The 24,516-nt window shown below is 42.3% G+C and overlaps 2 protein-coding genes across 3 annotated transcripts; one reads left to right on the top strand and one right to left on the bottom strand.

Annotated features, from left to right (window-relative positions):
* The first annotated feature begins 1,556 nt into the window (after positions 1-1,556).
* LOC311133074 (dnaJ homolog subfamily C member 3-like) lies at positions 1,557-9,080 on the top strand. Its single transcript, XM_084166509.1, has 12 exons — positions 1,557-2,052; positions 2,505-2,615; positions 2,979-3,103; positions 3,302-3,376; positions 3,761-3,904; positions 4,297-4,478; positions 4,780-4,899; positions 5,644-5,749; positions 6,027-6,147; positions 6,449-6,581; positions 6,806-6,954; positions 7,184-9,080. The coding sequence occupies exons 1-12, from the start codon at positions 1,968-1,970 to the stop codon at positions 7,327-7,329; spliced, it is 1,497 nt and encodes a 498-aa protein (XP_084022635.1). The 5' UTR covers positions 1,557-1,967; the 3' UTR covers positions 7,330-9,080.
* Positions 9,081-15,815: 6,735 nt separating this feature from the next.
* On the bottom strand, positions 15,816-23,401 carry LOC311131766 (N-alpha-acetyltransferase 38, NatC auxiliary subunit-like). 2 transcript variants are annotated; one of them, XM_084164897.1, is made up of 3 exons: positions 23,319-23,401; positions 19,565-19,742; positions 15,816-16,233 (listed from the first exon to the last, which is right to left on the bottom strand). In XM_084164897.1, exons 1-3 carry the CDS (start codon positions 23,355-23,357, stop codon positions 16,109-16,111), a joined length of 342 nt encoding a protein of 113 aa, XP_084021023.1. In that variant the 5' UTR covers positions 23,358-23,401; the 3' UTR covers positions 15,816-16,108. The 2 variants fall into 2 exon arrangements, with proteins under 2 accessions (XP_084021023.1, XP_084021022.1); XM_084164896.1 differs by having other exon boundaries at positions 15,852-16,233; positions 23,313-23,361.
* Between the last annotated feature and the right edge of the window lie 1,115 nt (positions 23,402-24,516).

Genomic DNA, 24,516 nt, shown 5'->3' with positions numbered 1-24,516 from the left:
TCTCTCTCACACACACACACACACACACACATACATACATACACACACTCTGTCTCTCTCTCAGGCCTGTGTACAATGATCTCAGTATCTTGGTACGCTTTCAACATCACCCAGGACTTCTTTGATCCATTCTATCCTGGGACAAAGTAAGTGAGAAGGAAATTACCACCCATTCCAATTACTGCAATTAGGCTACTGGCACACTGCTGCCCTCTGCTGTCTTTTAGACAGAAGAGCAGTCATCAAACCAACACGTAATAGCCTACTGTTTATGAACTTGATTAAATGTAGGACCTACTATGTTTTGCAGGTATGAGATTGGAGAGGGCCTCTACATTGGCTGGTGCTCTGCTATTCTTGCTATCGTTGGGGGGTCTTGTTTGACATGTGCCTGCAAACTGGGCACGTCTGAGAAACAGTGAGTTCAGTGGATACTGTGTGCGTCTGTGTGTGTCTGTGTGTGTTTCAATCCTTAATGCATGTGTGTTGGCGATTGGTGGTTTTATTTTATCTATGTGTGTCCTCCTCACCCACTCTTCCTCTCGTCCTCTTCCTCAGACCTTATCCCTACCAGCCCAGGGGCACAGTGTTCTCTGGCATTGCACCATCGCAGAGTCAGGCTGCCACTTCCTATGGCCGGAACGCCTACGTTTGACCACCTTTATCCACCATGTCCAATGCCTACAAACTAGACTCACTGTTGATCGCACAGTTGTTGAAGATGTGTAAACGATATCTATAGTGCTGAGGGAGATTAAATGTTATACTATGTAGGATTATGTATTTCATAATTGGATCAATCATCTCATATTGAAGACGTTATGTCTGTTAGTTTTGTTGTGGTGCACTGTGAAAACATGTCGCCTGTAAAATAATGTACAATAGCTGAGATGTCTAATGACTGAAACATGAATTATATGTCAATTTCAAAAATCTTATTTTCATAATTATATGGGCTCATGTTAGCATGGCATTTTGACAATCAGTTTTCTTCTTTAGAAAAGGGATGATTTGATGAAACGTCTAGATCTAGGGGAATGTCCAAACCAGCAGATTAAGACAGTTGATTCTCAAGTATTGATATCTATTTCTGTCATCGAGGTGTTTTGTATTGTTTGTACAGTTTTATAATGTCTGAGATGGGAGTCGCGGTCCTATGCCATTATGAATGTTCGTTTTTGTTTTTTGTTTTTCACCCAATAAAAGTATTACTTAAATACTAAAATTCCTATTTGGTTTGTATCTAGTAACCTAACGTAGCAGGCGTAACGGTTTCTAGTGAGGAATGAACATGATCAACCATATGCTTATTATTATCACAGACAATATACATATGGTAGGCCCACAGATAGAACACTGAAGGGCTAAGCCTATCAATTATATTCCTTTATGATGATTATGGTATGTCCACTGCCTGTACAGTGACGGCGTTCAGTGCCATACATGGACATGGGAGTGTTGTCTACGAGCTAAAATAGTTCATCCAATGAGACCGCCCCACGTTGGTAGGCAACAAGGATGTGTGCTGCTAGGACTGGCCACTCGCCGCACAGAAATGTAGGGCATTTGAATCCATGAAGGAGGGGGTAAAAACGGGACCGGGAGAAGTTTCACTTTACCAAGCACCTATGTTGACAGCTGCCGAAGTTATTCAATGTCATGCCACGTAGAGACAACTATAATAATTTCTTAGATCCATGCGATATTTCTGCTCAAACCTGGGTGTCTAAACAACGTTGTCCTACGCGATTAAATTATAGGAACCTTCCAGTGGCTGTCCACGGTGTCACTCGGAACTATTTCTTAACCGGACAATAAATACATATAGCCTCAAAGGTTCAGGGGGGAAAACGATGAAGACGTAATGAAGAAAATGACCGTTTAAATGATATCGTACGTAGTTTGCAATTCAATTCTATCAGAGACGTGAAATATACAACTCCAGGGGAAGTGTGAAGTATATAAGTATGGAGTCGGGCCGACGGAAAGGTCTCAGCGGGGTCCTGTCTTCCTTGTCACTGCTCTGTGTCATTCTGGACCTCCAATTGGACGGTAAGACCAGACAGACAGACAGATAGATAGATAGCAAGCAAGCAATACAGCAGTGTGTTTTTGCCCGAATAGTTCAGTCTGCATAGAGTTGTTGATAAAAAAAAGACCGATAACTACGTATTAGGTTATTTCCTTAGCTAGGTATGCTACGACCGATTGTACAGGATAATCAGGTGGTTTGCTGTGCCCCTACTTGATAACTACTGTAGGCTAGCTAGCTAGGCTAGCCAAACCCTATGGCTATTGGTTTACCTTTTTTTATATACTCCCTTTACAAACAAATCCTATGATTTAAATCTAGAGGGAGGAATGTCTACAGTTAAAATGGCACAGCATTCATGAACATAGCTACACTGTCTCTGTTTCCTTCATTTAGGTCAGTTCCTATGTGGTTATGTGAGCTATTGCCTATGGGGGCTTCCAAGAGGCTCACACTAAGTGTTTTGTTTCAGGTGTCTTGGGGGCAACTCATGTGGAGATTGAGCAGCACTTGGAGATGGGCCGTAAACTGTTGGCTGCCGGTCAACTGGCGGAGGCCCTGTCCCACTACCACTCCGCAGTGGGTAAGGTTACCAACCAGACACACACATCATTATATCTCCATCATCTCTGCCCATGTAGCCTGTTTGTTTGTCTCCCTGCCTCTGTCTATATCCCTCCGTCTGTACTCCGTTTGTAATAAGTCAAGCGGCTTCCACATAACAAAGTCCCTTCAAGTGATGGATTATTTTACAGACTTTGTCACACATCATTTCAGATCTCTCTTTCTCTATCTCCCTTATTCTTTTGGGTCAACACATTGAGTCAACTACACATTTTCAGTCAAATGTGTCCATGTACGCCTAATAAATAATAGCCACATGAAAGTAGAAATCAAATGTGTTCTCATACTTATCTACTGTATTTTACCCTATCCCTTCCCTCAGAGGGCGACTCTAAGAACTACCTGACCTACTACAAGCGGGCAGCTGTGTTCCTGGCTATGGGAAAGTCCAAGTCTGCCCTGCCGGACCTGACCAGAGCCATCCAGCTCAAACCTGACTTCCTCGCTGTGAGTGGACACAGACAGTTGTCAACAACATAATCTCTGTTATCATGATAAATTACGGGTATGAACAACAATTTTGTGAAATTGTTTTTAACTCTTTGTTTCTTAATCTGGCTATCTGTATCTTTCTCCCCCTTTCTCTATCTCCCTCCCTCTCTCCTCCACATCCCCTCTTCCCTCTCTCTGCCTCCATGTTTCCAGGCCAGACTGCAGAGAGGGAATATCCTCTTGAAGCAGGGTAACACCCAGGAGGCCCGTGAGGACTTTGAGGCTGTGGTAAGTCTAGATTCATAAAAATATAACTACTATTCTACTACTACCATACTATTAATTATATTTCTATGTCTAGATGCACCTTATCCGTCTGTCAACCAAAATCTCACTGCTATATTTTCCGAATGCCCATACCATCATCGCATCCTATCACAGTCTCATATTGCCATTTTATCTCATTCATTATCCTTTTGTTATTGCAATTATATGATGTGGGCGAGGTTAAGGGAATCTGAAAGATACACTATTTGAATTGTTGTGTGCTATTATGTATTTATAGACCTGATATGAGTGCTCTATTATATATTTATTACAAGCTTATAATTGCTATGTCGCACAGTTTCTTCAGAAACGTTAACTTTTTAATTTCAATTTTCTCCTCCTCAGCTGCAGCGCTCCCCTGACCAGGATGAGGCGCGGGACCAGCTGATGAGGGCCAACGAGCTGGATGAGCTGCAGGAGGAGGCCCACGCGGCCCACCACCGAGGAGACTACAGCACCACTATCACTGTGCTGGACCGTGTCGTAGAGGTAGGGAGTAGCACCACCACAGGGCCTAGTCATTGGGCCTGGTCATGAAGGTAGGGAGGAGCTCCACCACAGGGCCTAGTCATTGGGCCTGGTCATGAAGGTAGGGAGTAGCTCCACCACAGGGCCTAGCCTGGTCATGAAGGTAGGGAGCAGCTCCACCACAGGGCCTAGTCATTGGGCCTGGTCATGAAGGTAGGGCTTAGCTCTGCTACAGGGCCTAATCATTGAGAACTCTATTTCACCTAGCCTCTTAAACTTGATCCTCAAAACCTTCATCAAACTGTGGTGCACAATACTTCAACAGTCTTGGTATCAAATCATAAATGCACAAAAAGGACAAATGCACACCACTGACCTCTTCCTCCCTACCTCTCACCCTTCTCTCTTTCTAGCTCTCCCCCTGGGACCCTGAGTCTCGGGAGCTCCGGGCTGAATGTTACATTCGTCTGGGAGACCCTCGGAAGGCCATCCAGGACCTGACCCCCACCACCCGGCTGAGGAACGACAACCGCGCTGCCTTCCTCAAGCTCAGCACCCTGCACTATAGCCTGGGGGAGCACCAGGAGTCACTAGGGTACACTCACTAATACACTTTACATGTATTAGTATTAGGGCGGAGTGATTTAAACAAACAACCACCCACATTTACCAAGCAAATACATGTAAATTAAGAGGTTGTGAGCTTCAGAGCAACATTGGTTTGTGTTTTTGTATCTGTGGTTGATTTTGTGACACTTGAAGTTTGAGAGTTAGTAAAGAATGCTCACTCTCTTTCAAACATACTAAATACTATCTTTTTATTTATTTTACAGGCAAAAATCTCAAACCGCTTTACATTGTGTAAATCTCTATCTCTCTTTCCTCTCCCTTTGCAGTCACATCCGGGACTGTCTGAAGCTGGACCAGGACGACAAGGAGTGTTTCTCCCATTACAAACAAGTGAAGAAGCTCAGCAAGCAGCTGGACTCTGCCGAGGAGCACATCCAGGAGGAGAGGTCAGTACCACTGCATCTAGCTAGTATGGCAGTCTAGTCCCTGTCTGGGTTTCTCTTACTTATGTTTTCCTTCTAGGGATTGACATTAAAGAATGAAATGCACTTGCCCATCGGACAAATCGGGAGTATTTTTTGGTTGCCTGAAAATTATGATCACTGGCCCGAAAATGTAAATTAGCTATTTACACGCAGAGGTACCATATGTTGCCTGCCTTTCACCTACACATAGGGGATTTCTATGTATTTTGGAGAACATTGGAGAAGGTTCAACTTGCCCGACTACCATAAATGCCCTAAATTGTCTCTTTCACTTAAACAATGGGGAGGAACCAGAAAGATGCAGTATGTTTTAGGCTACTGGAATTCTTTGGTTGTTTTCACCTTTTTTTTAAATCACCTGCCTAATGGGGCAACCTCAGAGCAGGCTCAACTTGAGCGACTGCTCAGTTCATACACCCTAAGCAATAGGGCAACCCTTAAGGTCAATCCCTGCCTACCTATGTGGTCTTATATGGTATCCCATCCCTATGTGGGCAATGTTTCAATCCCTATGGGAGTTTTTTTTTTCTTCAGTTATTATGTTCCTCGACAGGTTTATATTTCAGGTTTCTTCTCAGGTTTCTTTGACAGTTTTATCACTTAACCTGTTTGTATCCACTTTGGTTGATTTTAGATAAGACTATTGTATGGTGGTTCTATTTAACTCTTGTCCTAAAATGAATATTATTGAATGTTTGTTTTCAGGTATCAGGAGGCCATAGATAAGTATGAGTCAGTGATGAGGACAGAGCCTAATGTACCCTACTACACCAATAAGGCCAAGGAGAGGATCTGCTTCTGCCTGGTCAAGGTGGGTCCCATCACATAGACACATTTAACCCATGGAGTGGACCATTTCTATGGCCATAGTCATGTATGTGTGTGTGTGTGTGTGTATGTATGTATATTAGCATGACCTATTCCTCTACTGAAGTCAAGTCAATTGGTAGTGTATCGAAATTCTCATAATTGCTTTTACAACTGCTGATTTCACATAACTTTAAAATGATATTACTAATTAAGTCATTACAAATAGAATGGGAACCAATGATAATGCTTATAAGCGTTGCTCCATTTGTCTCCACCAGAACAAGATGCCTGCTATGGCAATAGACATTTGTTCAGAGGCTCACCAGAGAGACCCACGCAACATCAACATCCTCCGAGACAGAGCTGAGGCCTTCATCCTTAACCAGGACTACGAGAAAGGTACTTTCACCATGGTATTACTGTAGCAAAGAGAATGATGACATGTAGTGATAAGACTTTGTGTCGCATTCGTTTCCCCTCCGTCAAGTACTCAAACACTGGCTTTCAAACCTACCACGTAAACAAACAGTGTTTGTAGACAGGAGCCAGTCCTAAAGCCGCCCTGATTACTGCACATCCAAATCCCAGTTGGATCATTGTACTCAGCTTTGTCAAGTATCCATTTTGTTATCTTTGTCTCTCTGCCTTTTTTTTCCTTATTCCGCTCTCCCTCCCCCTCTCCCTCCCTCTCTCTCTCTAGGGGTGGAGGACTACCAGGAAGCGAGGGAGTTTGACATGGAGAACAATGAGATCAGGGAAGGTCTGGAGCGAGCCCAGAAACTGCTCAAGCTCTCCCGGAAGAGGGACTATTACAAGATCCTGGGTGTCAATAGGTATGACTGACCTAGAGAAGGCAGCCCTGTTCAAATACTACTTCTAAGCATAATTCCTTCCTTCCTTGGCATAATCTACTGTCTATTTGTGATCTATAAGCGATTGGACAAGTTAATTCTATTGAACATTCTCATAATCTGTGATCACCTCAAGGAAATGGGGATGTATTTGCTCCTTGTATTCAAACAAGCTTTTACCTTACCAACATGTTATTTTTCTCCAGGAGTGCCAACAAACAGGAAATAATCAAGGCGTACAGGAAGCTGGCCCAACAGTGGCATCCTGACAACTTCAGAGAAGAGTCGGAAAAGAAGGAGGCAGAGAAGAGGTTCATCGACATCGCCTCTGCTAAAGAGGTGCTCACCGACCCAGGTAATGTACTGTATATGTACCTGATCGTGTTGATCAAGCTGGTAGATAAGATCACTACTAACTAACCCCTCCCATACTGGAAAATCTATGACTGTATTTAGGAAGCTGTAAACTATTTGCAGTATGATGACATCCTGTCGGACCTAATTTCTGGAATGTACATTTGTGTTGAAAACATAGCTGGATACTTGTTGTGCATTACTCCTGTCTCCCTACCCCTAACCTTTAGAAATGCGCCAGAAGTTTGACTCCGGTGAGGACCCCCTGGACCCAGAGAGTCAGCAGGGAGGAGGCAGTCAGGGTGGCCAGGGATGGCCCTTCCACTTCAACCCCTTCGAGTCTGGCGGCAACTACCACTTCAAGTTCCACCATTAGTGAGGAGGAGACGAGAAACATGGGGGGGCTGACTGACGGAACCAGGAAGGACTTAAGATTGGAGGATTTTAGGCCTATGACAACCCGTGGCGTAACTGGTGGATGTACCCAGGGGTTGGATGTGGGGCATTGTGGGTAATGTAGTGAGACAATGGGGATGTGAATGACTGTAAAAGGCGTTGGACTACTACTGTACCGTGAGGGGTTGAGTTGTACAGAGTTAAACTTTCCTACCACAGATTCAACATGGATGAAATTAAGTGACAATGTTGTCGGCTGTTGACTCGAGCGTTGAAGACGCGCAAATAAAGTCCTGCATTGGTGCGCTGTTCAGTCCTCCCAACTTGGCCCAGGCTGTTGATCCTGTCATTGCATCCATCCATGTTCTTTTTCTTTGGGATGTCTGCTGCTGCTTTTACTTTTGCTTGGGATTTCTGCCATTTTTCATCTATTAAACATAGCTCTGTTGGTTTTTGCTCGACTAGCATGGGTGCTGGACTGTTTCTCCATTTTATTTAAAGGCCCAGTGCAGTCAAAAATGTGATTTTCCTCTGCTTTATATATATTTTCACTCCCAGGATGGAAAAATATTGTGAAAATGATGGTAATGCCCCTTTAGTGTAAGCGCTCTTTGAAAAGTACGCCTGAAATTTCAGCCTGTTTTGGTGGGATGGAGTTTTGGCCTGCCTGGTGACATCATTAAATTGGTATATTAGTTAATAGACCAATACGAAAGTTCCAAACCTCTCTGCCAATAAAAGCTAGAACACTCCCAGACAGTCCTAGCAAAATTCTTGCTTGAGAAATTACTATTTTCTAAGAAACAATTTTAGTTTTTGGCCATTTTTAATTCAAAACAATTACAGTAAGGTACTTAATTGTTACCCAGAAATGATTTGGTATAGAGATAACAATTCTGCATTGGACCTTTAAATAATGCTTAGATAAGCTCAAGTCGGATAAAAGCAGATTCAGACTGGCACCGAAGCTACTCAGACCGATTTTATGTTCAGAAAAGCACAACGTTCAGAGCTTTCAGAATGTTTTAGAAGAGATCAATGTAGTTTTCTTCACTAAACAATGTCTTCTGTTTGTTATATTTCTATCTGCAAAGCTCTGAATGTTCTCCACTGAGTATACCCTTGATTTGACTTAATTGACACAACAGGTGTTATGAAAGAGTTGGTGACCTACTCCTTCCTGGTTGTGTACCCAATCAAAAGGGTGAGTGGATGAAGCATGTTTGTCTACTTCCTGAAAGAGCCTGTGTTCTCTCTCCTTTTTCATTGATTTCAAAGCGTCTTTGAAAACTTGCACTTTGTGTCTTTTATTTGCCGATCTTTTTAATAACTAATCCTCCAGATGTCCACTCCTCCTGATGTGTTCCCCAGCTCAAAGCAACTTAAGGGACTCCCTGCAACAACAAACAAATGATGACATGCATCATTTTAGTGTATCAAACAAATTATGGACTACAACCAAATTATGGATTGTCAATATCATCCTGTCAAGTCCGCTGTTAACATAATTTGAGTTCTAAGGATGCGGTATAGCTGTAACTGAAAGCTTTGAATGTCACCAACTGCTCAACTACGTGATCATTTTAATGTGACAACCTTTTTGAATTAACTGCCTGGTACAGGTTTGTTTCTAGGGGTTTTTGTCTTGGTTTTAGTTGCTACGGACAGTTTTAACGTTGCCAAACAGAAATAACTAAAATCCTCAAACTATTAAAATATGGAAACAAACAACCCTGTTCTCCGTGTGTTGGTTATTTATTTTACACTGTTATAAATCATGGTTCAGGTATAATTTGAGTACTATTTTGATGGCATACCATATCTAGCTCTTGTTTGAGTTGTCTTTGTTGTGCAAATATGAAAATCATTCTCCAGTAATCTGTATTAGGTGGGTCTGTCTAGTTCCATAAATGTTCGTGTGTGCTTGAATTATTTGACACACCTATACACTGAGTATACCAAACATTAGGAACACCTTCCTAATATTGAGTTGCACCACCCCCTTTTGCCATCAGAACAGCTTCAATTCGTCGGGCGTCGTCAGGTGTCGAAAGCATTCCACAGTGATGCTGGCCCATGTTGACTCCAAAGCTTCCCACAGTTGTGTCAAGTTGGCTGGATGTCCTTTGGGTGGTAGACCATTGATACATACGGAAAACTGTTGAGCGTGAAAAACCCAGCAGCGTTGCAGTTCTTGACACACTCAAACCAGTGCACCTGGCACCTACTACCATACCCTGTTCAAAGGCACACATTTTTTTGTCTTGCCCATTCACCCTCAATAGCACACATACAGTCGTGGTCAAAAGTTTTGAGAATGACACAAGTATTGGTCTTCACAAAGTTTGCTGCTTCAGTGTTTTTAGATATTTTTGTCAGATGTTACTATGGTATACTGAAGTATAATTACAAGCATTCCATAAGTGTCAAAGGCTTTTATTGACAATTGCATTAAGTTTATGCAAAGAGTCAATATTTGCAGTGTTGACCCTTCTTTTTCAAGACCTCTGTAATCCGCCCTGGCATGCTGTCAATTAACTTCTGGGCCACATCCTGACTAATGGTTCTCAATGAGATTAAGGTCTGGGGAGTTTCCTGGCCATGGACCCAAAATGTCGATGTTTTGTTCCCCGAGCCACTTAGTTATCACTTTTGCCTTATGGCAAGGTGCTCCATCATGCTGGAAAAGGCATTGTTCGTCACCAAACTGTTCTTGGATGGTTGGGAGAAGTTGCTCTCGGAGGATGTGTTAGTACCATTCTTTACTCATGGCTGTGTTCTTAGGCAAAATTGTGAGTGAGCCCACTCCCTTGGCTGAGAAGCAACTCCACACATGAATGGTCTCAGGATGCTTTACTGTTGGCGCTCACCTTGTCTTCTTCAGACAAGCTTTTTTCTGGATGCCCCAAACAATCGGAAAGGGGATTCATCAGAGAAAATGACTTTACCCCAGTCCTCAGCAGTCCAATCCCTGTACCTTTTGCAGAATATCAGTCTGTCCCTGATGTTTTTCCTGGAGAGAAGTGGCTTCCTCGCTGCCCTTCTTGACACCAGGCCATCCTCCAAAAGTCTTCGCCTCACTGTGCGTGCAGATGCACTCACACCTGCCTGCTGCCATTCCTGAGCAAGCTCTGCACTGGTGGTGCCCCGATCCCACAGCTTAAATCAACTTTAGGAGACGGTCCTGGCGCTTGCTGGACTTTTTTGGTCGCCATGAAGCCTTCTTCACAACAATTGAAACTCTCTCCTTGAAGTTCTTGATGATCTGATAAATAGTTGATATAGGTGCAATCTTACTAGCAGCAATATCCTTGCCTGTGAAGCCATTTTTGTGCAAAGCAATGATGACGGCACATGTTTCCTTGCAGGTAACCAACGCCAAGGTAGTGGGTTCGATCCCGGGGACCAACCATACACAAAAAATGTATGCACGCATGACTGTAAGTCGCTTTGGATAAAAGTGTCTGCTAAATGGCATATTATTATTATTAACAAACAAAGAACAATGATTTCAAGCACCACCCTCCTTTTAATGCTTCCAGTCTGTTATTCTAACTCAATCAGCATGACAGAGTGATCTCCAGCCTTGTCCTCGTCAACACTCACCTGTGTTAACAAGAGAATCACTGACATGATGTCAGCTGGTCCTTTTGTGGCAGGGCTGAAATGCAGTGGAAATGTTTTTGGGGGATTAAGTTCATTTTCATGGCAAAGAGGGACTTTGCAATTAATTGCAATTCATCTGATCACTCTTCATAACATTCTGGAGTATATACAAATTGCCATCATAAAAACTGAGGCAGCAGACTTCGTGAAAATTAATATTTGTGTCATTCTCAAAACTTTTGACCATGACTGTACACAATCCATGTCTCAATTGTCCCAAGGCTTAAAAATCCTTCTTTAACCTCTCTCCTCCCCTTCATCTACACTGATTGAAGTGGATTTAACAAGTGACATCAATAAGGGATCATAGATTTCACCTGGTCAATCTGTCATGGAAAAATCAGGTGTTCTTAATGTGTTGTATACTAAGCGTAGATGTGTTTCCTAGGACACTGTAATCACAACTGATACGGCAAATACACATTCCCAGGAAATAATGGCTAAATTTCACAATCATGTGTCATCATGTAAGCTCAGGGCCCTGGGTCTGAACCCCGCACTGTGTAACTGGGTCCTGGACTTCCTGACGAACCGCCCCCAGATGGTGAAGTTAGGAAACAACACCTCCACTTCGCTGATCCTCAACACAGGGGCCCCACAAGGGTGTGTGCTCAGCCCCCTCCTGTACTCCCTGTTCACCCATGACTGCGTGGCCATGCATGCCTTCAACTCAATCAAGTTTGCAGACGACACAACAGTAGTAGGCCTGATTACCAACATTGATGAGACAGCCTACAGGGAGGAGGTGAGGGCCCTGGCGGAGTGGTGCCAGGAAAATAACCTCAACGTCAACAAAATGAAGGAGCTGATAATGGACTTCAGGAAACAGCAGAGGGAGCACGCCTCTATCCACATCGACGGGACCGCAGTGGAGAAGGTGAAAAGCTTCAAGTTCCTCGGCATACACATCACTGACAAACTGAAATGGTCCACCCACACAGACAGTGTGGTGAAGAAGGCGCAACAGCTCCTCTTCAACCTCAGGAGGCTGAAGAAATGTGTCTTGGTCCCTAAGACCCTCACAAACTTTTACAGATGCACAATTGAGAGCATCCTGTCGGGCTGTATCACCGCCTGGTACAGCAACTGCACCAACCGCAACCGCAGGGCTCTCCAGAGGGTGGTGCGGTCTGCCCAACATATCACCGGGGGCACACTGCCTGGCCTCCAGGACACCTACAACACCCGATGTCACAGGAATGCCAAAAAGATAATCAAGGACATCAACCACCCGAGCCACGGCCTATTCACACCGCTACCATCCAGAAAGCGAGGTCAGTACAGGTGCATCAAAGCTGGGACAGAGAGACTGAAAAACCGCTTCTATCTCAAGGCCATCAGACTGTTAAATAGCCATCACTAGCCGGCTACTACCCGGATACTCAACCCTGCACCTTAGAGGCTGCTGCCCTATATACAGTGGGGGAAAAAAGTATTTAGTCAGCCACCAATTGTGCAAGTTCTCCCACTTAAAAAGATGAGAGAGGCCTGTAATTTTCATCATAGGTACACGCCAACTATGACAGACAAATTGAGAATTTCTTTCTCCAGAAAATCATATTGTAGGATTTATTATAAATTTATTTGCAAATTATGGTGGAAAATAAGTATTTGGTCACCTACAAACAAGCAAGATTTCTGGCTCTCACAGACCTGTAACTTCTTCTTTAAGAGGCTCCTCTGTCCTCCACTCGTTACCTGTATTAATGGCACCTGTTTGAACTTGTTATCAGTATAAAAGACACCTGTCCACAACCTCAAACAGTCATACTCCAAACTCCACTATGGCCAAGACCAAAGAGCTGTCAAAGGACACCAGAAACAAAATTGTAGACCTGCACCAGGCTGGGAAGACTGAATCTGCAATAGGTAAGCAGCTTGGTTTGAAGAAATCAACTGTGGGAGCAATTATTAGGAAATGGAAGACATACAAGACCACTGATAATCTCCCTCGATCTGGGGCTCCACGCAAGATCTCACCCTGTGGGGTCAAAATGATCACAAGAACGGTGAGCAAAAATCCCAGAACCACACGGGGGGACCTAGTGAATGACCTGCAGAGAGCTGGGACCAAAGTAACAAAGCCTACCATCAGTAACACACTACGCCGCCAGGGACTCAAATCCTGCAGTGCCAGACGTGTCCCCCTGCTTAAGCCAGTACATGTCCAGGCCCGTCTGAAGTTTGCTAGAGTGCATTTGGATGATCCATAAGAGGATTGGGAGAATGTCATATGGTCAGATGAAACCAAAATATAACTTTTAGGTAAAAACTCAACTCGTCGTGTTTGGAGGACAAAGAATGCTGAGTTGCATCCAAAGAACACCATACCTACTGTGAAGCATGGGGGTGGAAACATCATGCTTTGGGGCTGTTTTTCTGCAAAGGGACCAGGACGACTGATCTGTGTAAAGGAAAGAATGAATGGGGCCATGTATCGTTAGATTTTGAGTGAAAACCTCCTTCCATCAGCAAGGGCATTGAAGATGAAACGTGGCTGGGTCTTTCAGCATGACAATGATCCCAAACACACCGCCCGGGCAACGAAGGAGTGGCTTCGTAAGAAGCATTTCAAGGTCCTGGAGTGGCCTAGCCAGTCTCCAGATCTCAACCCCATAGAAAATCTTTGGAGGGAGTTGAAAGTCCGTGTTGCCCAGCGACAGTCCCAAAACATCACTGCTCTAGAGGAGATCTGCATGGAGGAATGGGCCAAAATACCAGCAACAGTGTGTGAAAACCTTGTGAAGACTTACAGAAAACGTTTGACCTGTGTCATTGCCAACAAAGGGTATATAACAAAGTATTGAGAAACTTTTGTTATTGACCAAATACTTATTTTCCAACATAATTTGCAAATAAATTCATTAAAAATCCTACAATATGATTTTCTGGAGAAAAAAAATCTCATTTTGTCTGTCATAGTTGACGTGTACCTATGATGAAAATTACAGGCCTCTCTCATCTTTTTAAGTGGGAGAACTTGCACAATTGGTGGCTGACAAAATACTTTTTTTCCCACACTGTACATAGACATGGAATCACTGGTCACTTTAATAATGGAACACTAGTCACTTTAATAATGTTAACATACTGCTTTACTCATTTCATACACTACCGTTCAAAGGTTTGGGGTCACTTAGAAATGTCCTTGTTTTCTAAAGAAATGCACTTTTTTTGTCCATTAAATAACATAAAATTGATCAGAAATACATTGTAGACATTGTTAATGTTTTAAATGGCTATTGTAGCTGGAAACGGCTGATTTTTAATGGAATATCTACATAGGCGTACAGAGGCCCATCATTTTAAAAGGCTAATAGATCATTAGAAAACCCTTTTGCAATTATGTTAGCAAAACTGAAAACTGTTGTGCGGATTAAATAAGCAATAAAATTGGCCTTCTTGAGACTGGTTGAGTATCTGGAGCATCAGCAATTGTGGGTTCGATTACAGGCTCATAATGGCCAGAAACAAAGATCTTCTTGTTCTATGAAATTAAGGCTATTCCATGCGAGAAATTGCCAAGAAACTGAAGATCTCGTACAACGCTGTGTACTACTCCCTTCACAGAACAGCACAAACTGTCTCTAACCAGAATAGAAAGAGGAGTGGGAGGCCCCGGCGCACAACTGAGCAAGAGGACAAATACATTAGTTTGAGAAACAGACGCCTCACAGGTCCTCAACTGGCAGCTTCATTAAACAGTACCCGCAAAACACCAGTCTCAACGTCAACAGTGAAGACGCGACTCCGGGATGCTGACCTTCTAGGCAGAGTTGTAAAGAAAAAGCCATATCTCAGACTGCCCATCTTAATCTTTTCTTTTTATTGGCCAGTCTGAGATATGGCTTTTTCTTTGCAACTCTGCCTAGGTCAGCATCCCGGAGTCACCTCTTCACTGTTGACGTTGAGACTGGTGTTTTGCGGGTACTATTTAATGAAGCTGATGCTCCAGATACTCAACTAGTCTCAAGAAGGCCAGTTTTATTGCTTCTTTAATCAGCACAACAGTTTTCAGCTGTGCTAACATAATTGCAAAAGGGTTTTCTAATGATCAATTAGCCTTTTAAAATGATAAACTTGGATTAGCAAACACAACATGCCATTGGAACACAGGACTGATGGTTGCTGATAATGGGCCTCTGTACGCCTATGTAGATATTCCATTAAAAATCAGCCGTTTCCAGCTACAATAGCCATTTACAACATTAACAATGTCTACACTCTATTTCTGATCAATTTGATGTTCTTTTAATGGACAAAAAAAATGCTTTTCTTTCGAAAACAAGGAAATGTCGAAGTGACCCCAAACTTTTGAACAGTAGTGTATGTATATACAGTATTCTATTCTACTGTATTTTAGTCCATGCCACTCCGACTGACATTGCTCATCCTAATATGTATATATTTCTTAATTCCATTCTTTTACTTTTAGATTTGTGTGTATTGTTGTGAATTGTTAGATACTACTGCACTGTTGGAGCTAGGAACACAAGCATTTCTCTACACCCTCAATAACATCTGCTAAATATGTGTATGTGACCAATACAATTTGATTTGAACTCTCTACTGAACAGCTAACTGATGGCCTCAAATGGTGTAACCTGGAAAGACTTGCCCTGAAGAGTGAGATGGAGGACATTCGTCAATAACCTATGCACCTAATAGGAGCCAAGGGTTTAAGTCAAGTAAGTAATTCAGTTTAGCTATTCATATGCTCTGAACTATCTGTAACTGCTGCACTAACAGTATATAAGGACAGTCTGCATCGTTCCTCATTGACAGATCAGACACAGGTTTAGATACTGAAATGTATTGAAAAACATTTATCACACAGACACATACTGTACAGTCTGGCTCAGATTGCGCAAAAACCTTTTATGCTCAGTATTAACTTCACACACACTGTAATGTCACTGGGGATGCCTGGTCACATCTCGCACACATCTTGGCTCTGACTTGTAAACCTATAACACTGGCACCAGATATCAGCCGCATCTGGAATTCCTTTGATTTAATTCTCCATTTCAAGTCTGTACTGTAGCCTTTTCTAGGCTAGTGTCCTCCAACTTTGGGTGAGCTCAGCTTGTTCTTCAGTGGCTGCCCCCGAACCCCTGTGTGTCGGCCAGGCTGTCTGACTCCACCTTGATGGAGACCACGTGGTGGCCGGGAATCATGGCTAACCCCAGCACTCTGGGCTCACCCTGAGAGAAGGAGTCTGATGCAAAACAAGCAAACAAAATACATTTTAAATATGGATCTGTGCACACTGTGTAATAATGGTCATGTTACAATGTTACAAAATAGAAACTGCATATCATGTGGGGAAGCTAGAGTAGTGTTTACTCCCAGGCCCAGAGAACTAAAGCGCCTTCAGAAAGTATTCATACCCCTTGACTTATCCCACATTTTGTTGTGTTACAGCCTGAATTCAAAATGAATTCAATATTTTTTCTCACCCATCTACACCCAATACTCCATAATGACAAAAATAAAACATTTTTGCAAATTTATTGAAAATGAAATAAAGACATATCTTATTATATAAGTATTCACACCCCTTAGTCAATACTTTGTAGAAGCAATTTTGGCAGCGATTACAGCTATGAGTCTCTAAGAGCTTTAAACACATGGATTGTGCAACATTTGCCCATTATTATTTTCAAATTTCTTCAAGCTCTGTCAAATTGGTTGTTGATCATTGCTAGACAACCATTTTCAGGTCTTGCCATAGATTTTCAAGTAGATTTAAGTCAAAACTGTAACTCGGCCACTCAGGAACATTCACTGTCTTCTTGGTAAGCAACTCCAGTGTAGATTTGGCCTTGTGTTTTAGGTTATTGTCCTGCTGAAAGGTGAATTCATCTCCCAGTGTCTGGTGGAAAGCAGACTGAACCAGGTTTTCCTCTATAATTTGACCAGTGCTTAGCTCCATTCTGTTTCTTTATCCTGAAAAACTCCAAGCATACCCATAACATGACTCAGTAACGTGTTGTATTGGATTTGTACTGGATTTGCCCTAAACATAACACTTTGTATTCATGCCTTGTTGCACTAAGGTAATACTGTACAGGCTTCCTTCTTTTCACTCTGTCAAATAGGTTAGAATTGTGGAGTAACTACAATGTTGGTGATCCATCCTCAGCTTTCTCCTAGCATAGCCATTAAACTCTGTAAATGTTTTAAAGTCACCATTGGCCTCATGGTGAAATCCCTGAGCGGTTTCCTTCCTCTCCGGCAACTGAGTTAGGAAGGACACCTGTATCTTTGTAGTGACTGGGTGTATTGATACACCATCCAAAGTGTAATTAATAACTTCACCATGCTCAAAGGGATATTCAATGTCTGCTTTTTTTGTTGTTGCCATCTACCAATAGGTGCCCTTCTTTGTGAGGCATTGGAAAACCTCCCTGGTCTTTGTGGTTGAATCTGTGTTTGAAATTCACTGCTCGACTGAGGGACCTTACAGATAATTGTATGTGTGGGGTACAGAGATGAGGTAGTCATTCAAAAATCATGTTAAACACTATTATTGTACACAGAGAGTCCATGCAACATATTATGTGACTTGTTAAGCACATTTTTACTCCTGAACTTATTTAGGCTTGCCATAACAAAGGGGTTGAATACTTATTTACTCAAGACATTTCAACTTTTAATTTGGAATTAATTTGAAAAATAACATCTAAAAACATAATTCCACTTTTACATTAAGTGGTATTGTATGCAGGCCAGTGACAAAAACAGATACATTTAATCAATTTTAAATTCAGGCTGTAACACAACAAAATGTGGAAAAGGTCAAGGGGTGTGAATACTTTCTGACTGCAGGTTTTTACAGCAAATCAACTAATGATTGACTGATCAGCTGAATCAAGTGTGTTAGTGCTGGGTTGGGACAAAACCCTGCACCCACTGCTCTGCTGGAACAGCGGTGAAGAGCAGTGAACTTGCTAGAATATGTAGACCTAATATGTACTTTAGTTACAGTGGCTTGCGAAAGTATTCACCCCCCTTGGCATTTTTCCTATTTTGTTGCCTTACAACCTGGAATTAAAATGGATTTTTGAGGGGTTTGTATCATTTGATTTACATAACATGCCTACCACTTTGAAGAAGAAAAAAAAACAGAAAACTTGAGCGTGCATAACTATTCACCCCCCCAAAGTCAATACTTGTAGAGCCACCTTTTGCAGCAATTACAGCTGCAAGTCTCTTGGGGGTATCTATAAGCTTGGTACATCTAGCCACTGGGATTTTTGCCCATTCTTCAAGGCAAAACTGCTCCAGCTCCTTGAAGTTGGATGGGTTCCGCAGGTGTACAGCAATCTTTAAGTCATACCACAGATTCTCAATTGGATTGAGCTCTGGGCTTTGACTAGGTCATTCCAAGAAATGTAAATGTTTCCTCTTAAACCACTCAAGTGTTGCTTTAGCAGTATGCTTAGGGTCATTGTCCTGCTGGAAGGTGAACTTCTGTCCCAGTCTCAAATCTCTGGAAGACTGAAACAGGTTTCCCTCAAGAATTTCCCTGTATTTAGCGCCATCCATCATTCCTTCAATTCTGATCAGTTTCCCAGTCCCTGCCGATGAAAAACATCCCCACAGCATGATGCTGCCACCACCATGCTTCACTGTGGGGATGGTGTTCTCGGGGTGATGAGAGGTGTTGGGTTTGTACCAGACATAGCGTTTTCCTTGATGGCCAAAAAGCTCAATTTTTGTTTCATCTGACCAGAGTACTTTCTTCCATATGTTTGGGGAGTCTCCCACATGCCTTTTGGCGAACACCAAACGTGTTTGCTTATTTTTTTCTTTAAGCAATGGCTTTTTTCTGGCCACTCTCCCGTAAAGCCCAGCTCTGTGGAGTGTCCAGCTTAAAGTGGTCCTATGGACAGATACTCCAATCTCCGCTTCAGGGTTTATCTTTGGTCTCTTTGTTGCCTCTCTGATTAATGCCCTCCTTGCCTGGTCCGTGAGTTTTGGTGGGCTGCCCTCTCTTGGCAGGTTTGTTGTGGTGCCATATTCTTTCCATGTTTTAATAATGGATTTAATGGTGCTCCGTGGGATGTTCAAAGTTTCAGATATTTTTTTATAACCCAACCCAACTTTGTCCCTGACCTGTTTGGAGAGCTCCTTGGTCTTCATGGTGCCGCTTGCTTGGTGGTGCCCCTTGCTTAGTGGTGTTGCAGACTCTGGGGCCTTTCAGAACAGGTGTATCTATACTGAGATCATGTGACAGATCATGTGACACTTAGATTGCACACAGGTGGACTTTATTTAACTAATTATGTGACTTCTGAAGGTAATTGGTTGCACCAGATCTTATTTAGGGGCTTCATAGCAAAGGGCGTGAATACATATGCACGCACCACTTTTCCGTTATTTATTTTGTAGTTTTTTTTCTTCATTTCACTTCACCAATTTTGACTATTTTGTGTATGTCTATTACATGAAATCCAAATAAAAATCCATTTAAATTACAGGTTGTAATGCAACAAAATAGGAAAAACGCCATGGGGGATGAATATTTTTGCAAGGCACTGTACCTGAGGATTTTAGGAACTCCTGAGCGGATCCCAGGATGACATTGCAGTCTCTATCGGTGCACAGGAACAGTCCCACCAGCGTCCGTCCGTCTGTCATTCTGATTCTCATGTTCTTGTTCAGTAGGCTCTCCAGCTTCTGACGCGCTCTGGAAGAAGAGGATGACAGTTCACTCTGCCCCTAGAAATAGGGATTGGGGAGAAATTAGATGATAGGCCTATAATCATACAAGGGTAAATCCCTTTGAATTGAATCACTTTTTGACAGCATCCCTTTTGGTCAGAAAGTGATTTTTTGAACCTGAATGCCAAAACATTCAGGGGATAAAGGTGCACAAAGTTGACCCATTTTGCATACCCCACCATACCATGAGATATCCATGTCTTCATCACTGAAAAAGATAAATGGTTGAGTTTGATATCATTTAAAAGCTTACAGTGTTGTCAAACTATTTTATTTCTTGAAAAAAAATCATAAATTGTCATTTTTAAACCTTAACGTAAATTATTTTAAAAAACGCATAAACTAAAAGAAAATGCATATTCGCATATGTTGTAGCTTAGTCCCTATTTCACATTATCTGAGGTTTTTGTGTTGTGACCGCCATCAGTTGAGACAACATGCTCTTGAATACAGGGTGGGTGTCATTTCAATCATAGAAATTGATTTCAAAGAATGGAATTTAGCTGGTACAGCATTGACATTTACATTTTAACTTCTATTTACTATCACAAAGATGGCCGCTGGTCCACCATCGTCGAATGCCAATTTAAAACGTCATGTCTATTCTATTATCTATATTTCTATGATTTCAATAGGTTTCCTATAGAGGTATGACAGTATAATTTAAAACAACAGATATTCCCATTCAAGTCAACATTTTCTGATGTGTGGACCTCCAACCATCTCTGTGGTACCAATTGAAAGTAGAAATGTCTATTTTTTTATTCCCATTTTATCAGCCAAAACATGAAACTCACCCTGTATTCAAGAGTGTGTCTCAACCGTTAGCGGACAAAACACAAAAACCTTAAATGATGTAAAATAGGGTCTTAGCTACAACATATGCGAATCAGAAAAAAATCGGAGTTTACGCATTATTTGATAATTGACGTTAAAATAAATGTGTGTGGGGGAAATTATATAATAGTTTGACAACCCTGTTTGTAAGCTTTTAAATTATATCAATCGTTTATATTTTTCAGTGATGAAGACGTGGATGTCTCATGGTATGGTGGAGTATGCAAAATTGGTCAACTTTGAGCACCTTTATCTCTTGAATGTTTTGGCATTCAGATGCAAAAAGTCACTTTCTACGGCGCACCTTAGGTCATGGTGGTGAAAATAAATCCACGCTAATCTGTTTTTTTTTTTTAAATCCATTCCCTCAGATTTTTTATTTGTTCCCTCTGTTTTTTTAAATAAACTATTCCTGAAGTCCTTGTGGATTTCTGTAGCCTATCTCTAGGCCTAAAAACGGCCTTCTCCTTATGTAGGCTACCATGACGGTCCCACTCAACATCCGGGACTATACGAAATAAACTACTTTTGAGCATTTTGTTTACAGTCAAACTAGCTCTGGTCAATGCGCATGCGTTCGTATCCGACGTATCCAAGCTCCTGAGTGGCGCAGTGGTCTAAGGCACTGCATCGCAGTGCTAACTGTGCCACTAGAGATCCTGGTTCGAATCCAGGCTCTGTCGCAGCCGGCCGCGACCAGGCGGCGCACAATTGGCCCAGCGTTGTCCAGGGTAGGGGAGGGAATGGCCGGCAGGGATGTAGCTCAGTTGATAGAGCATGGCGTTTGCAACGCCAGGGTTGTGGGTTCGATTCCCACGGGGGGCCAGTATAAAAAAAATATGTATTCACTAACTGTAAGTCGCTCTGGATAAGAGCGTCTGCTAAATGACTTAAATGTAAATGTAAATGTGCATGGATCAGAGCTACGTAAATTAAGTGTTCAAAAGTCGTGTCAACCTTGCCAATGGGAAGTTTGACAAGCATACAAGGAGAGGAAACCAGACGGTTGAGATGCACCCAGTATCACCATTATGCTTCCTTTACTTGTGGGTAAATCCATTTGAATTCGATCACTTTTTGACAGCTTCCCTTCTGGTTTGAACGAAACCTTCCATAGAATTGCCGGATGTTGCGTATTGCGTTAAGCCAATCAGACCAGGGGGGGGGGGGGGGGGAACATACTGCCGCAACCTGATTGGCTGAATGTGATACGCAACATCCGGGACTAGCTTTAGCCACTCTAGCATGGTGGTGGGAAATTGTGTTTCATAAAGAAAGTATGCATTCTAGCCATTAAATGGACAGTAAAGCGATTTATGGTCATTCCGAGTCTGCATTGGCCATACAGCAGGGTTCCCCAACTTTGCACCCCAGTATCTCTCTTTGCACATCATCTCTATTTTTTTCTGAGCAAAAATGTTTAATAAAAAAAAGTAATTTACATTTTTGGACATAAAAGACTGTCAAAACACCAGGAAATCAGCTCCAAGTGATTTTAATTTTGGAAATCTGTTCCCAAGTATTCACACACATAATAGAGAGACTGATTGTATACAAATGTAAGCAAGGTTTGCAATTATTATGACTTAGTCAAATATTATCTCTTCTGGTTTCTTGCGGTTAATTTGCAGTCTACAAATGATGTGTAATTATGTTTCGGCCCCCTGACCATCCGCTAAAGAAAATAATCGGCCCACGGCTAAATCTAGTTGATGATCCCTGCCGTACAGCATTTACTGCTATGCGGCCTCTGCAGAAGTCAGGGCATTTATACTTCTTGCGCTTCGCAGAGCTGTTGTGAAGGAAGTTGTCAAGGAAGTGAGTTTGTGTTTATACTAGACATACCGCCCCCAACTACCGTTAACCAATCATGTCAATGCGGAGCTATACGGAGCCCTCCGCATTTTTACAAAATGTGGGAGGTGCACAGCGATGCGGTACTGAGCTTGATTTGGCCGCAATTGCGGTCCACATTTCTGGAACAAGCATAAATTAGCTTTTAAGATGAAACGACTCAATATCGCCATCTGCCGGCCTTTGGGTTAGATTAGAGCTAAGGAGAATAATCTATTTACACTAGGGTCGGACAGACTTCCTGGGTAGATTAAGACACTGCGCAGCCGGCACGAGATATGGCTCGGAAAACGTACCTCAATCCAGGGATGAGAAATGTGTTGTCCCATTATCCCAACTGTTACACCGAGAAGAAAGAATGATTTGCTCGTTTTCGTCCTCATGCTAGCTAGCGGTAGCCACAGCACTAGCAGCCATTATGGAATGGCACGTGCTGGTGTTGAACAACAAAGGAGCTGATTGGCTGACATTGCCATTCCAAAATTGCTGCTGTGGCTTCTGCTAGCATGAGGACGAAATTGACAGTTTTCCAGCAAAACTAGCAGATCTTGTTCAATCTTCTCACTGTAATAGTTGGGATAATGGGACAATTCGGAGAACAACGCATAAATCCTTTAATCTACACACAAAGTCTGTCTGACCCTAGTGTAGCTGTAAGCAAGCAGGTCGGATCTGCTGGCTAATGGTACTGTAGCTTGTGGACAGAGACAAATAACGTTAGCTAGCTAGCTACGTTAACGTTAGCCTAGCTAGCTAGTGGATTCAACTTGCCCAACAAATATATGGATCAGTTACGCACGCTCTCCTTTCAGTTTGGCAAAGTGAATATAATGCGTTAAAAGTGTGTAAAATACGACAATATTAAACGTATATCACCCCTACATGAGTTGATGGACCATTTTCTTCAATCATTGTTGCCATTCCACCCTTTCTTTATTGTATTTTTCTTGCGGAATTATTTATCTGACGTACAACCGGAAATGCATCAGGGAATACATTGCAATGGGGATTGTAGTATGTTAAACCAGAGGTTTGGTAAAACTTTGCTTAAACGTTTCACCTATTCGGTTTTTAAATTGAGCATTCCATTTGTCAAATGTCTGTCTTGTGATTTATGGACTGTTCAACCGCTCGTGAGATACAGCAAGGCTGATCTGAGTGTCGTGCTGTCTCTGTACCAGACGCTTCCGTGGTTACCACAGTAACGGAGCTCTAGCTGGTATGTTTGTTGATACAATGTAGCGAGTGAGCTTGCAAATAAACAAGATAAATTACATTTTATATCTCTGACATATACTCAGTTGCAAAATTTTACATGACCTTTTATAGGTCTTCATACATTGGGTAAACTTTCAGAAGTAATACAAATGTGGCGACCAAAGTATTTCACTCCAAACTAGGTGTCCCTTCATAACACCCTTGGCGACTTGTGGTGTCATATCTGGGCAAGGTGTACGACCTGACACTATTGGTGAGTGAGTTTAAAGGTGAGTTGTCAGATGCATGCATTTCAAATAGGCTATTATTAGGCTACAAGAGTTTACTAAATGACACAATTGTTTTTCAGCGGATTTTACTTCTGAAGCCTATTATTGACTGTGCAGGAAAGGACATCAGTCACTGGTTTGACCTAAAGACAAAAGACGTGAGTGAAAAAATAATCTGACGTTTATCAAGAATGTAGCATATTTGTCTTCTTAAAAAAAATCATCTTGATGAGTAATTCCCAATTTTGTATTCTCAGATTCGGACCCACCTCAACACACTATCTGACTGTGTGATGTACTACACCCCTAGGGGGCGCTTTGTGCACGTGCAGCCTCCCTTCCCTAGTACTGACTGGACCAATGACTTTGGGCAACCCTGGTGGAGGGATACGTAATATGAGGTGGGACTATTCTGCCAAGACCAGGTGGATCTGCATCATCAACACCCTCACATCCCAGGAGCAGGGGCAAGATATCCTTATTTGGATTAGGGAGAATGTCATGCATAGATCATAAGAGGCTACATTTTACATTTAAGTCATTTAGCAGACACTCTTATCCAGAGCGACTTACAGTTAGTGCATACATTTTTC

The sequence above is a fragment of the Coregonus lavaretus genome (genome assembly GCF_964263955.1).
Source record: "Coregonus lavaretus genome assembly, chromosome: 7".
NCBI lineage: Eukaryota > Metazoa > Chordata > Actinopteri > Salmoniformes > Salmonidae > Coregonus > Coregonus lavaretus.
Note: the sequence above shows the minus strand (reverse complement) of the source record. Positions and strands in the feature narration are given on the sequence as shown.

What these genes read in the sequence shown, in the direction of transcription:
- LOC311133074 (XM_084166509.1), top strand. Translation starts at nt 1,968, where the DNA reads ATGGAGTCGGGCCGACGGAAAGGTCTCAGCGGGGTCCTGTCTTCCTTG. An exon ending in GTGAGGACTTTGAGGCTGTG is followed by an intron (nt 3,377 to 3,760) that starts GTAAGTCTAGAT and finishes TCTCCTCCTCAG; the next exon opens with CTGCAGCGCTCCCCTGACCA. An exon ending in AGAGGTGCTCACCGACCCAG is followed by an intron (nt 6,955 to 7,183) that starts GTAATGTACTGT and finishes CCTAACCTTTAG; the next exon opens with AAATGCGCCAGAAGTTTGAC.
- LOC311131766 (XM_084164896.1), bottom strand. Translation starts at nt 23,357, where the DNA reads ATGGCAACAATGATTGAAGAAAATGGTCCATCAACTCATGTAGGG. An exon ending in GTCCATCAACTCATGTAGGG is followed by an intron (nt 19,743 to 23,312) that starts GTGATATACGTT and finishes CCCTATTTCTAG; the next exon opens with GGGCAGAGTGAACTGTCATC. An exon ending in GGAGTTCCTAAAATCCTCAG is followed by an intron (nt 16,234 to 19,564) that starts GTACAGTGCCTT and finishes GTTTTGCATCAG; the next exon opens with ACTCCTTCTCTCAGGGTGAG.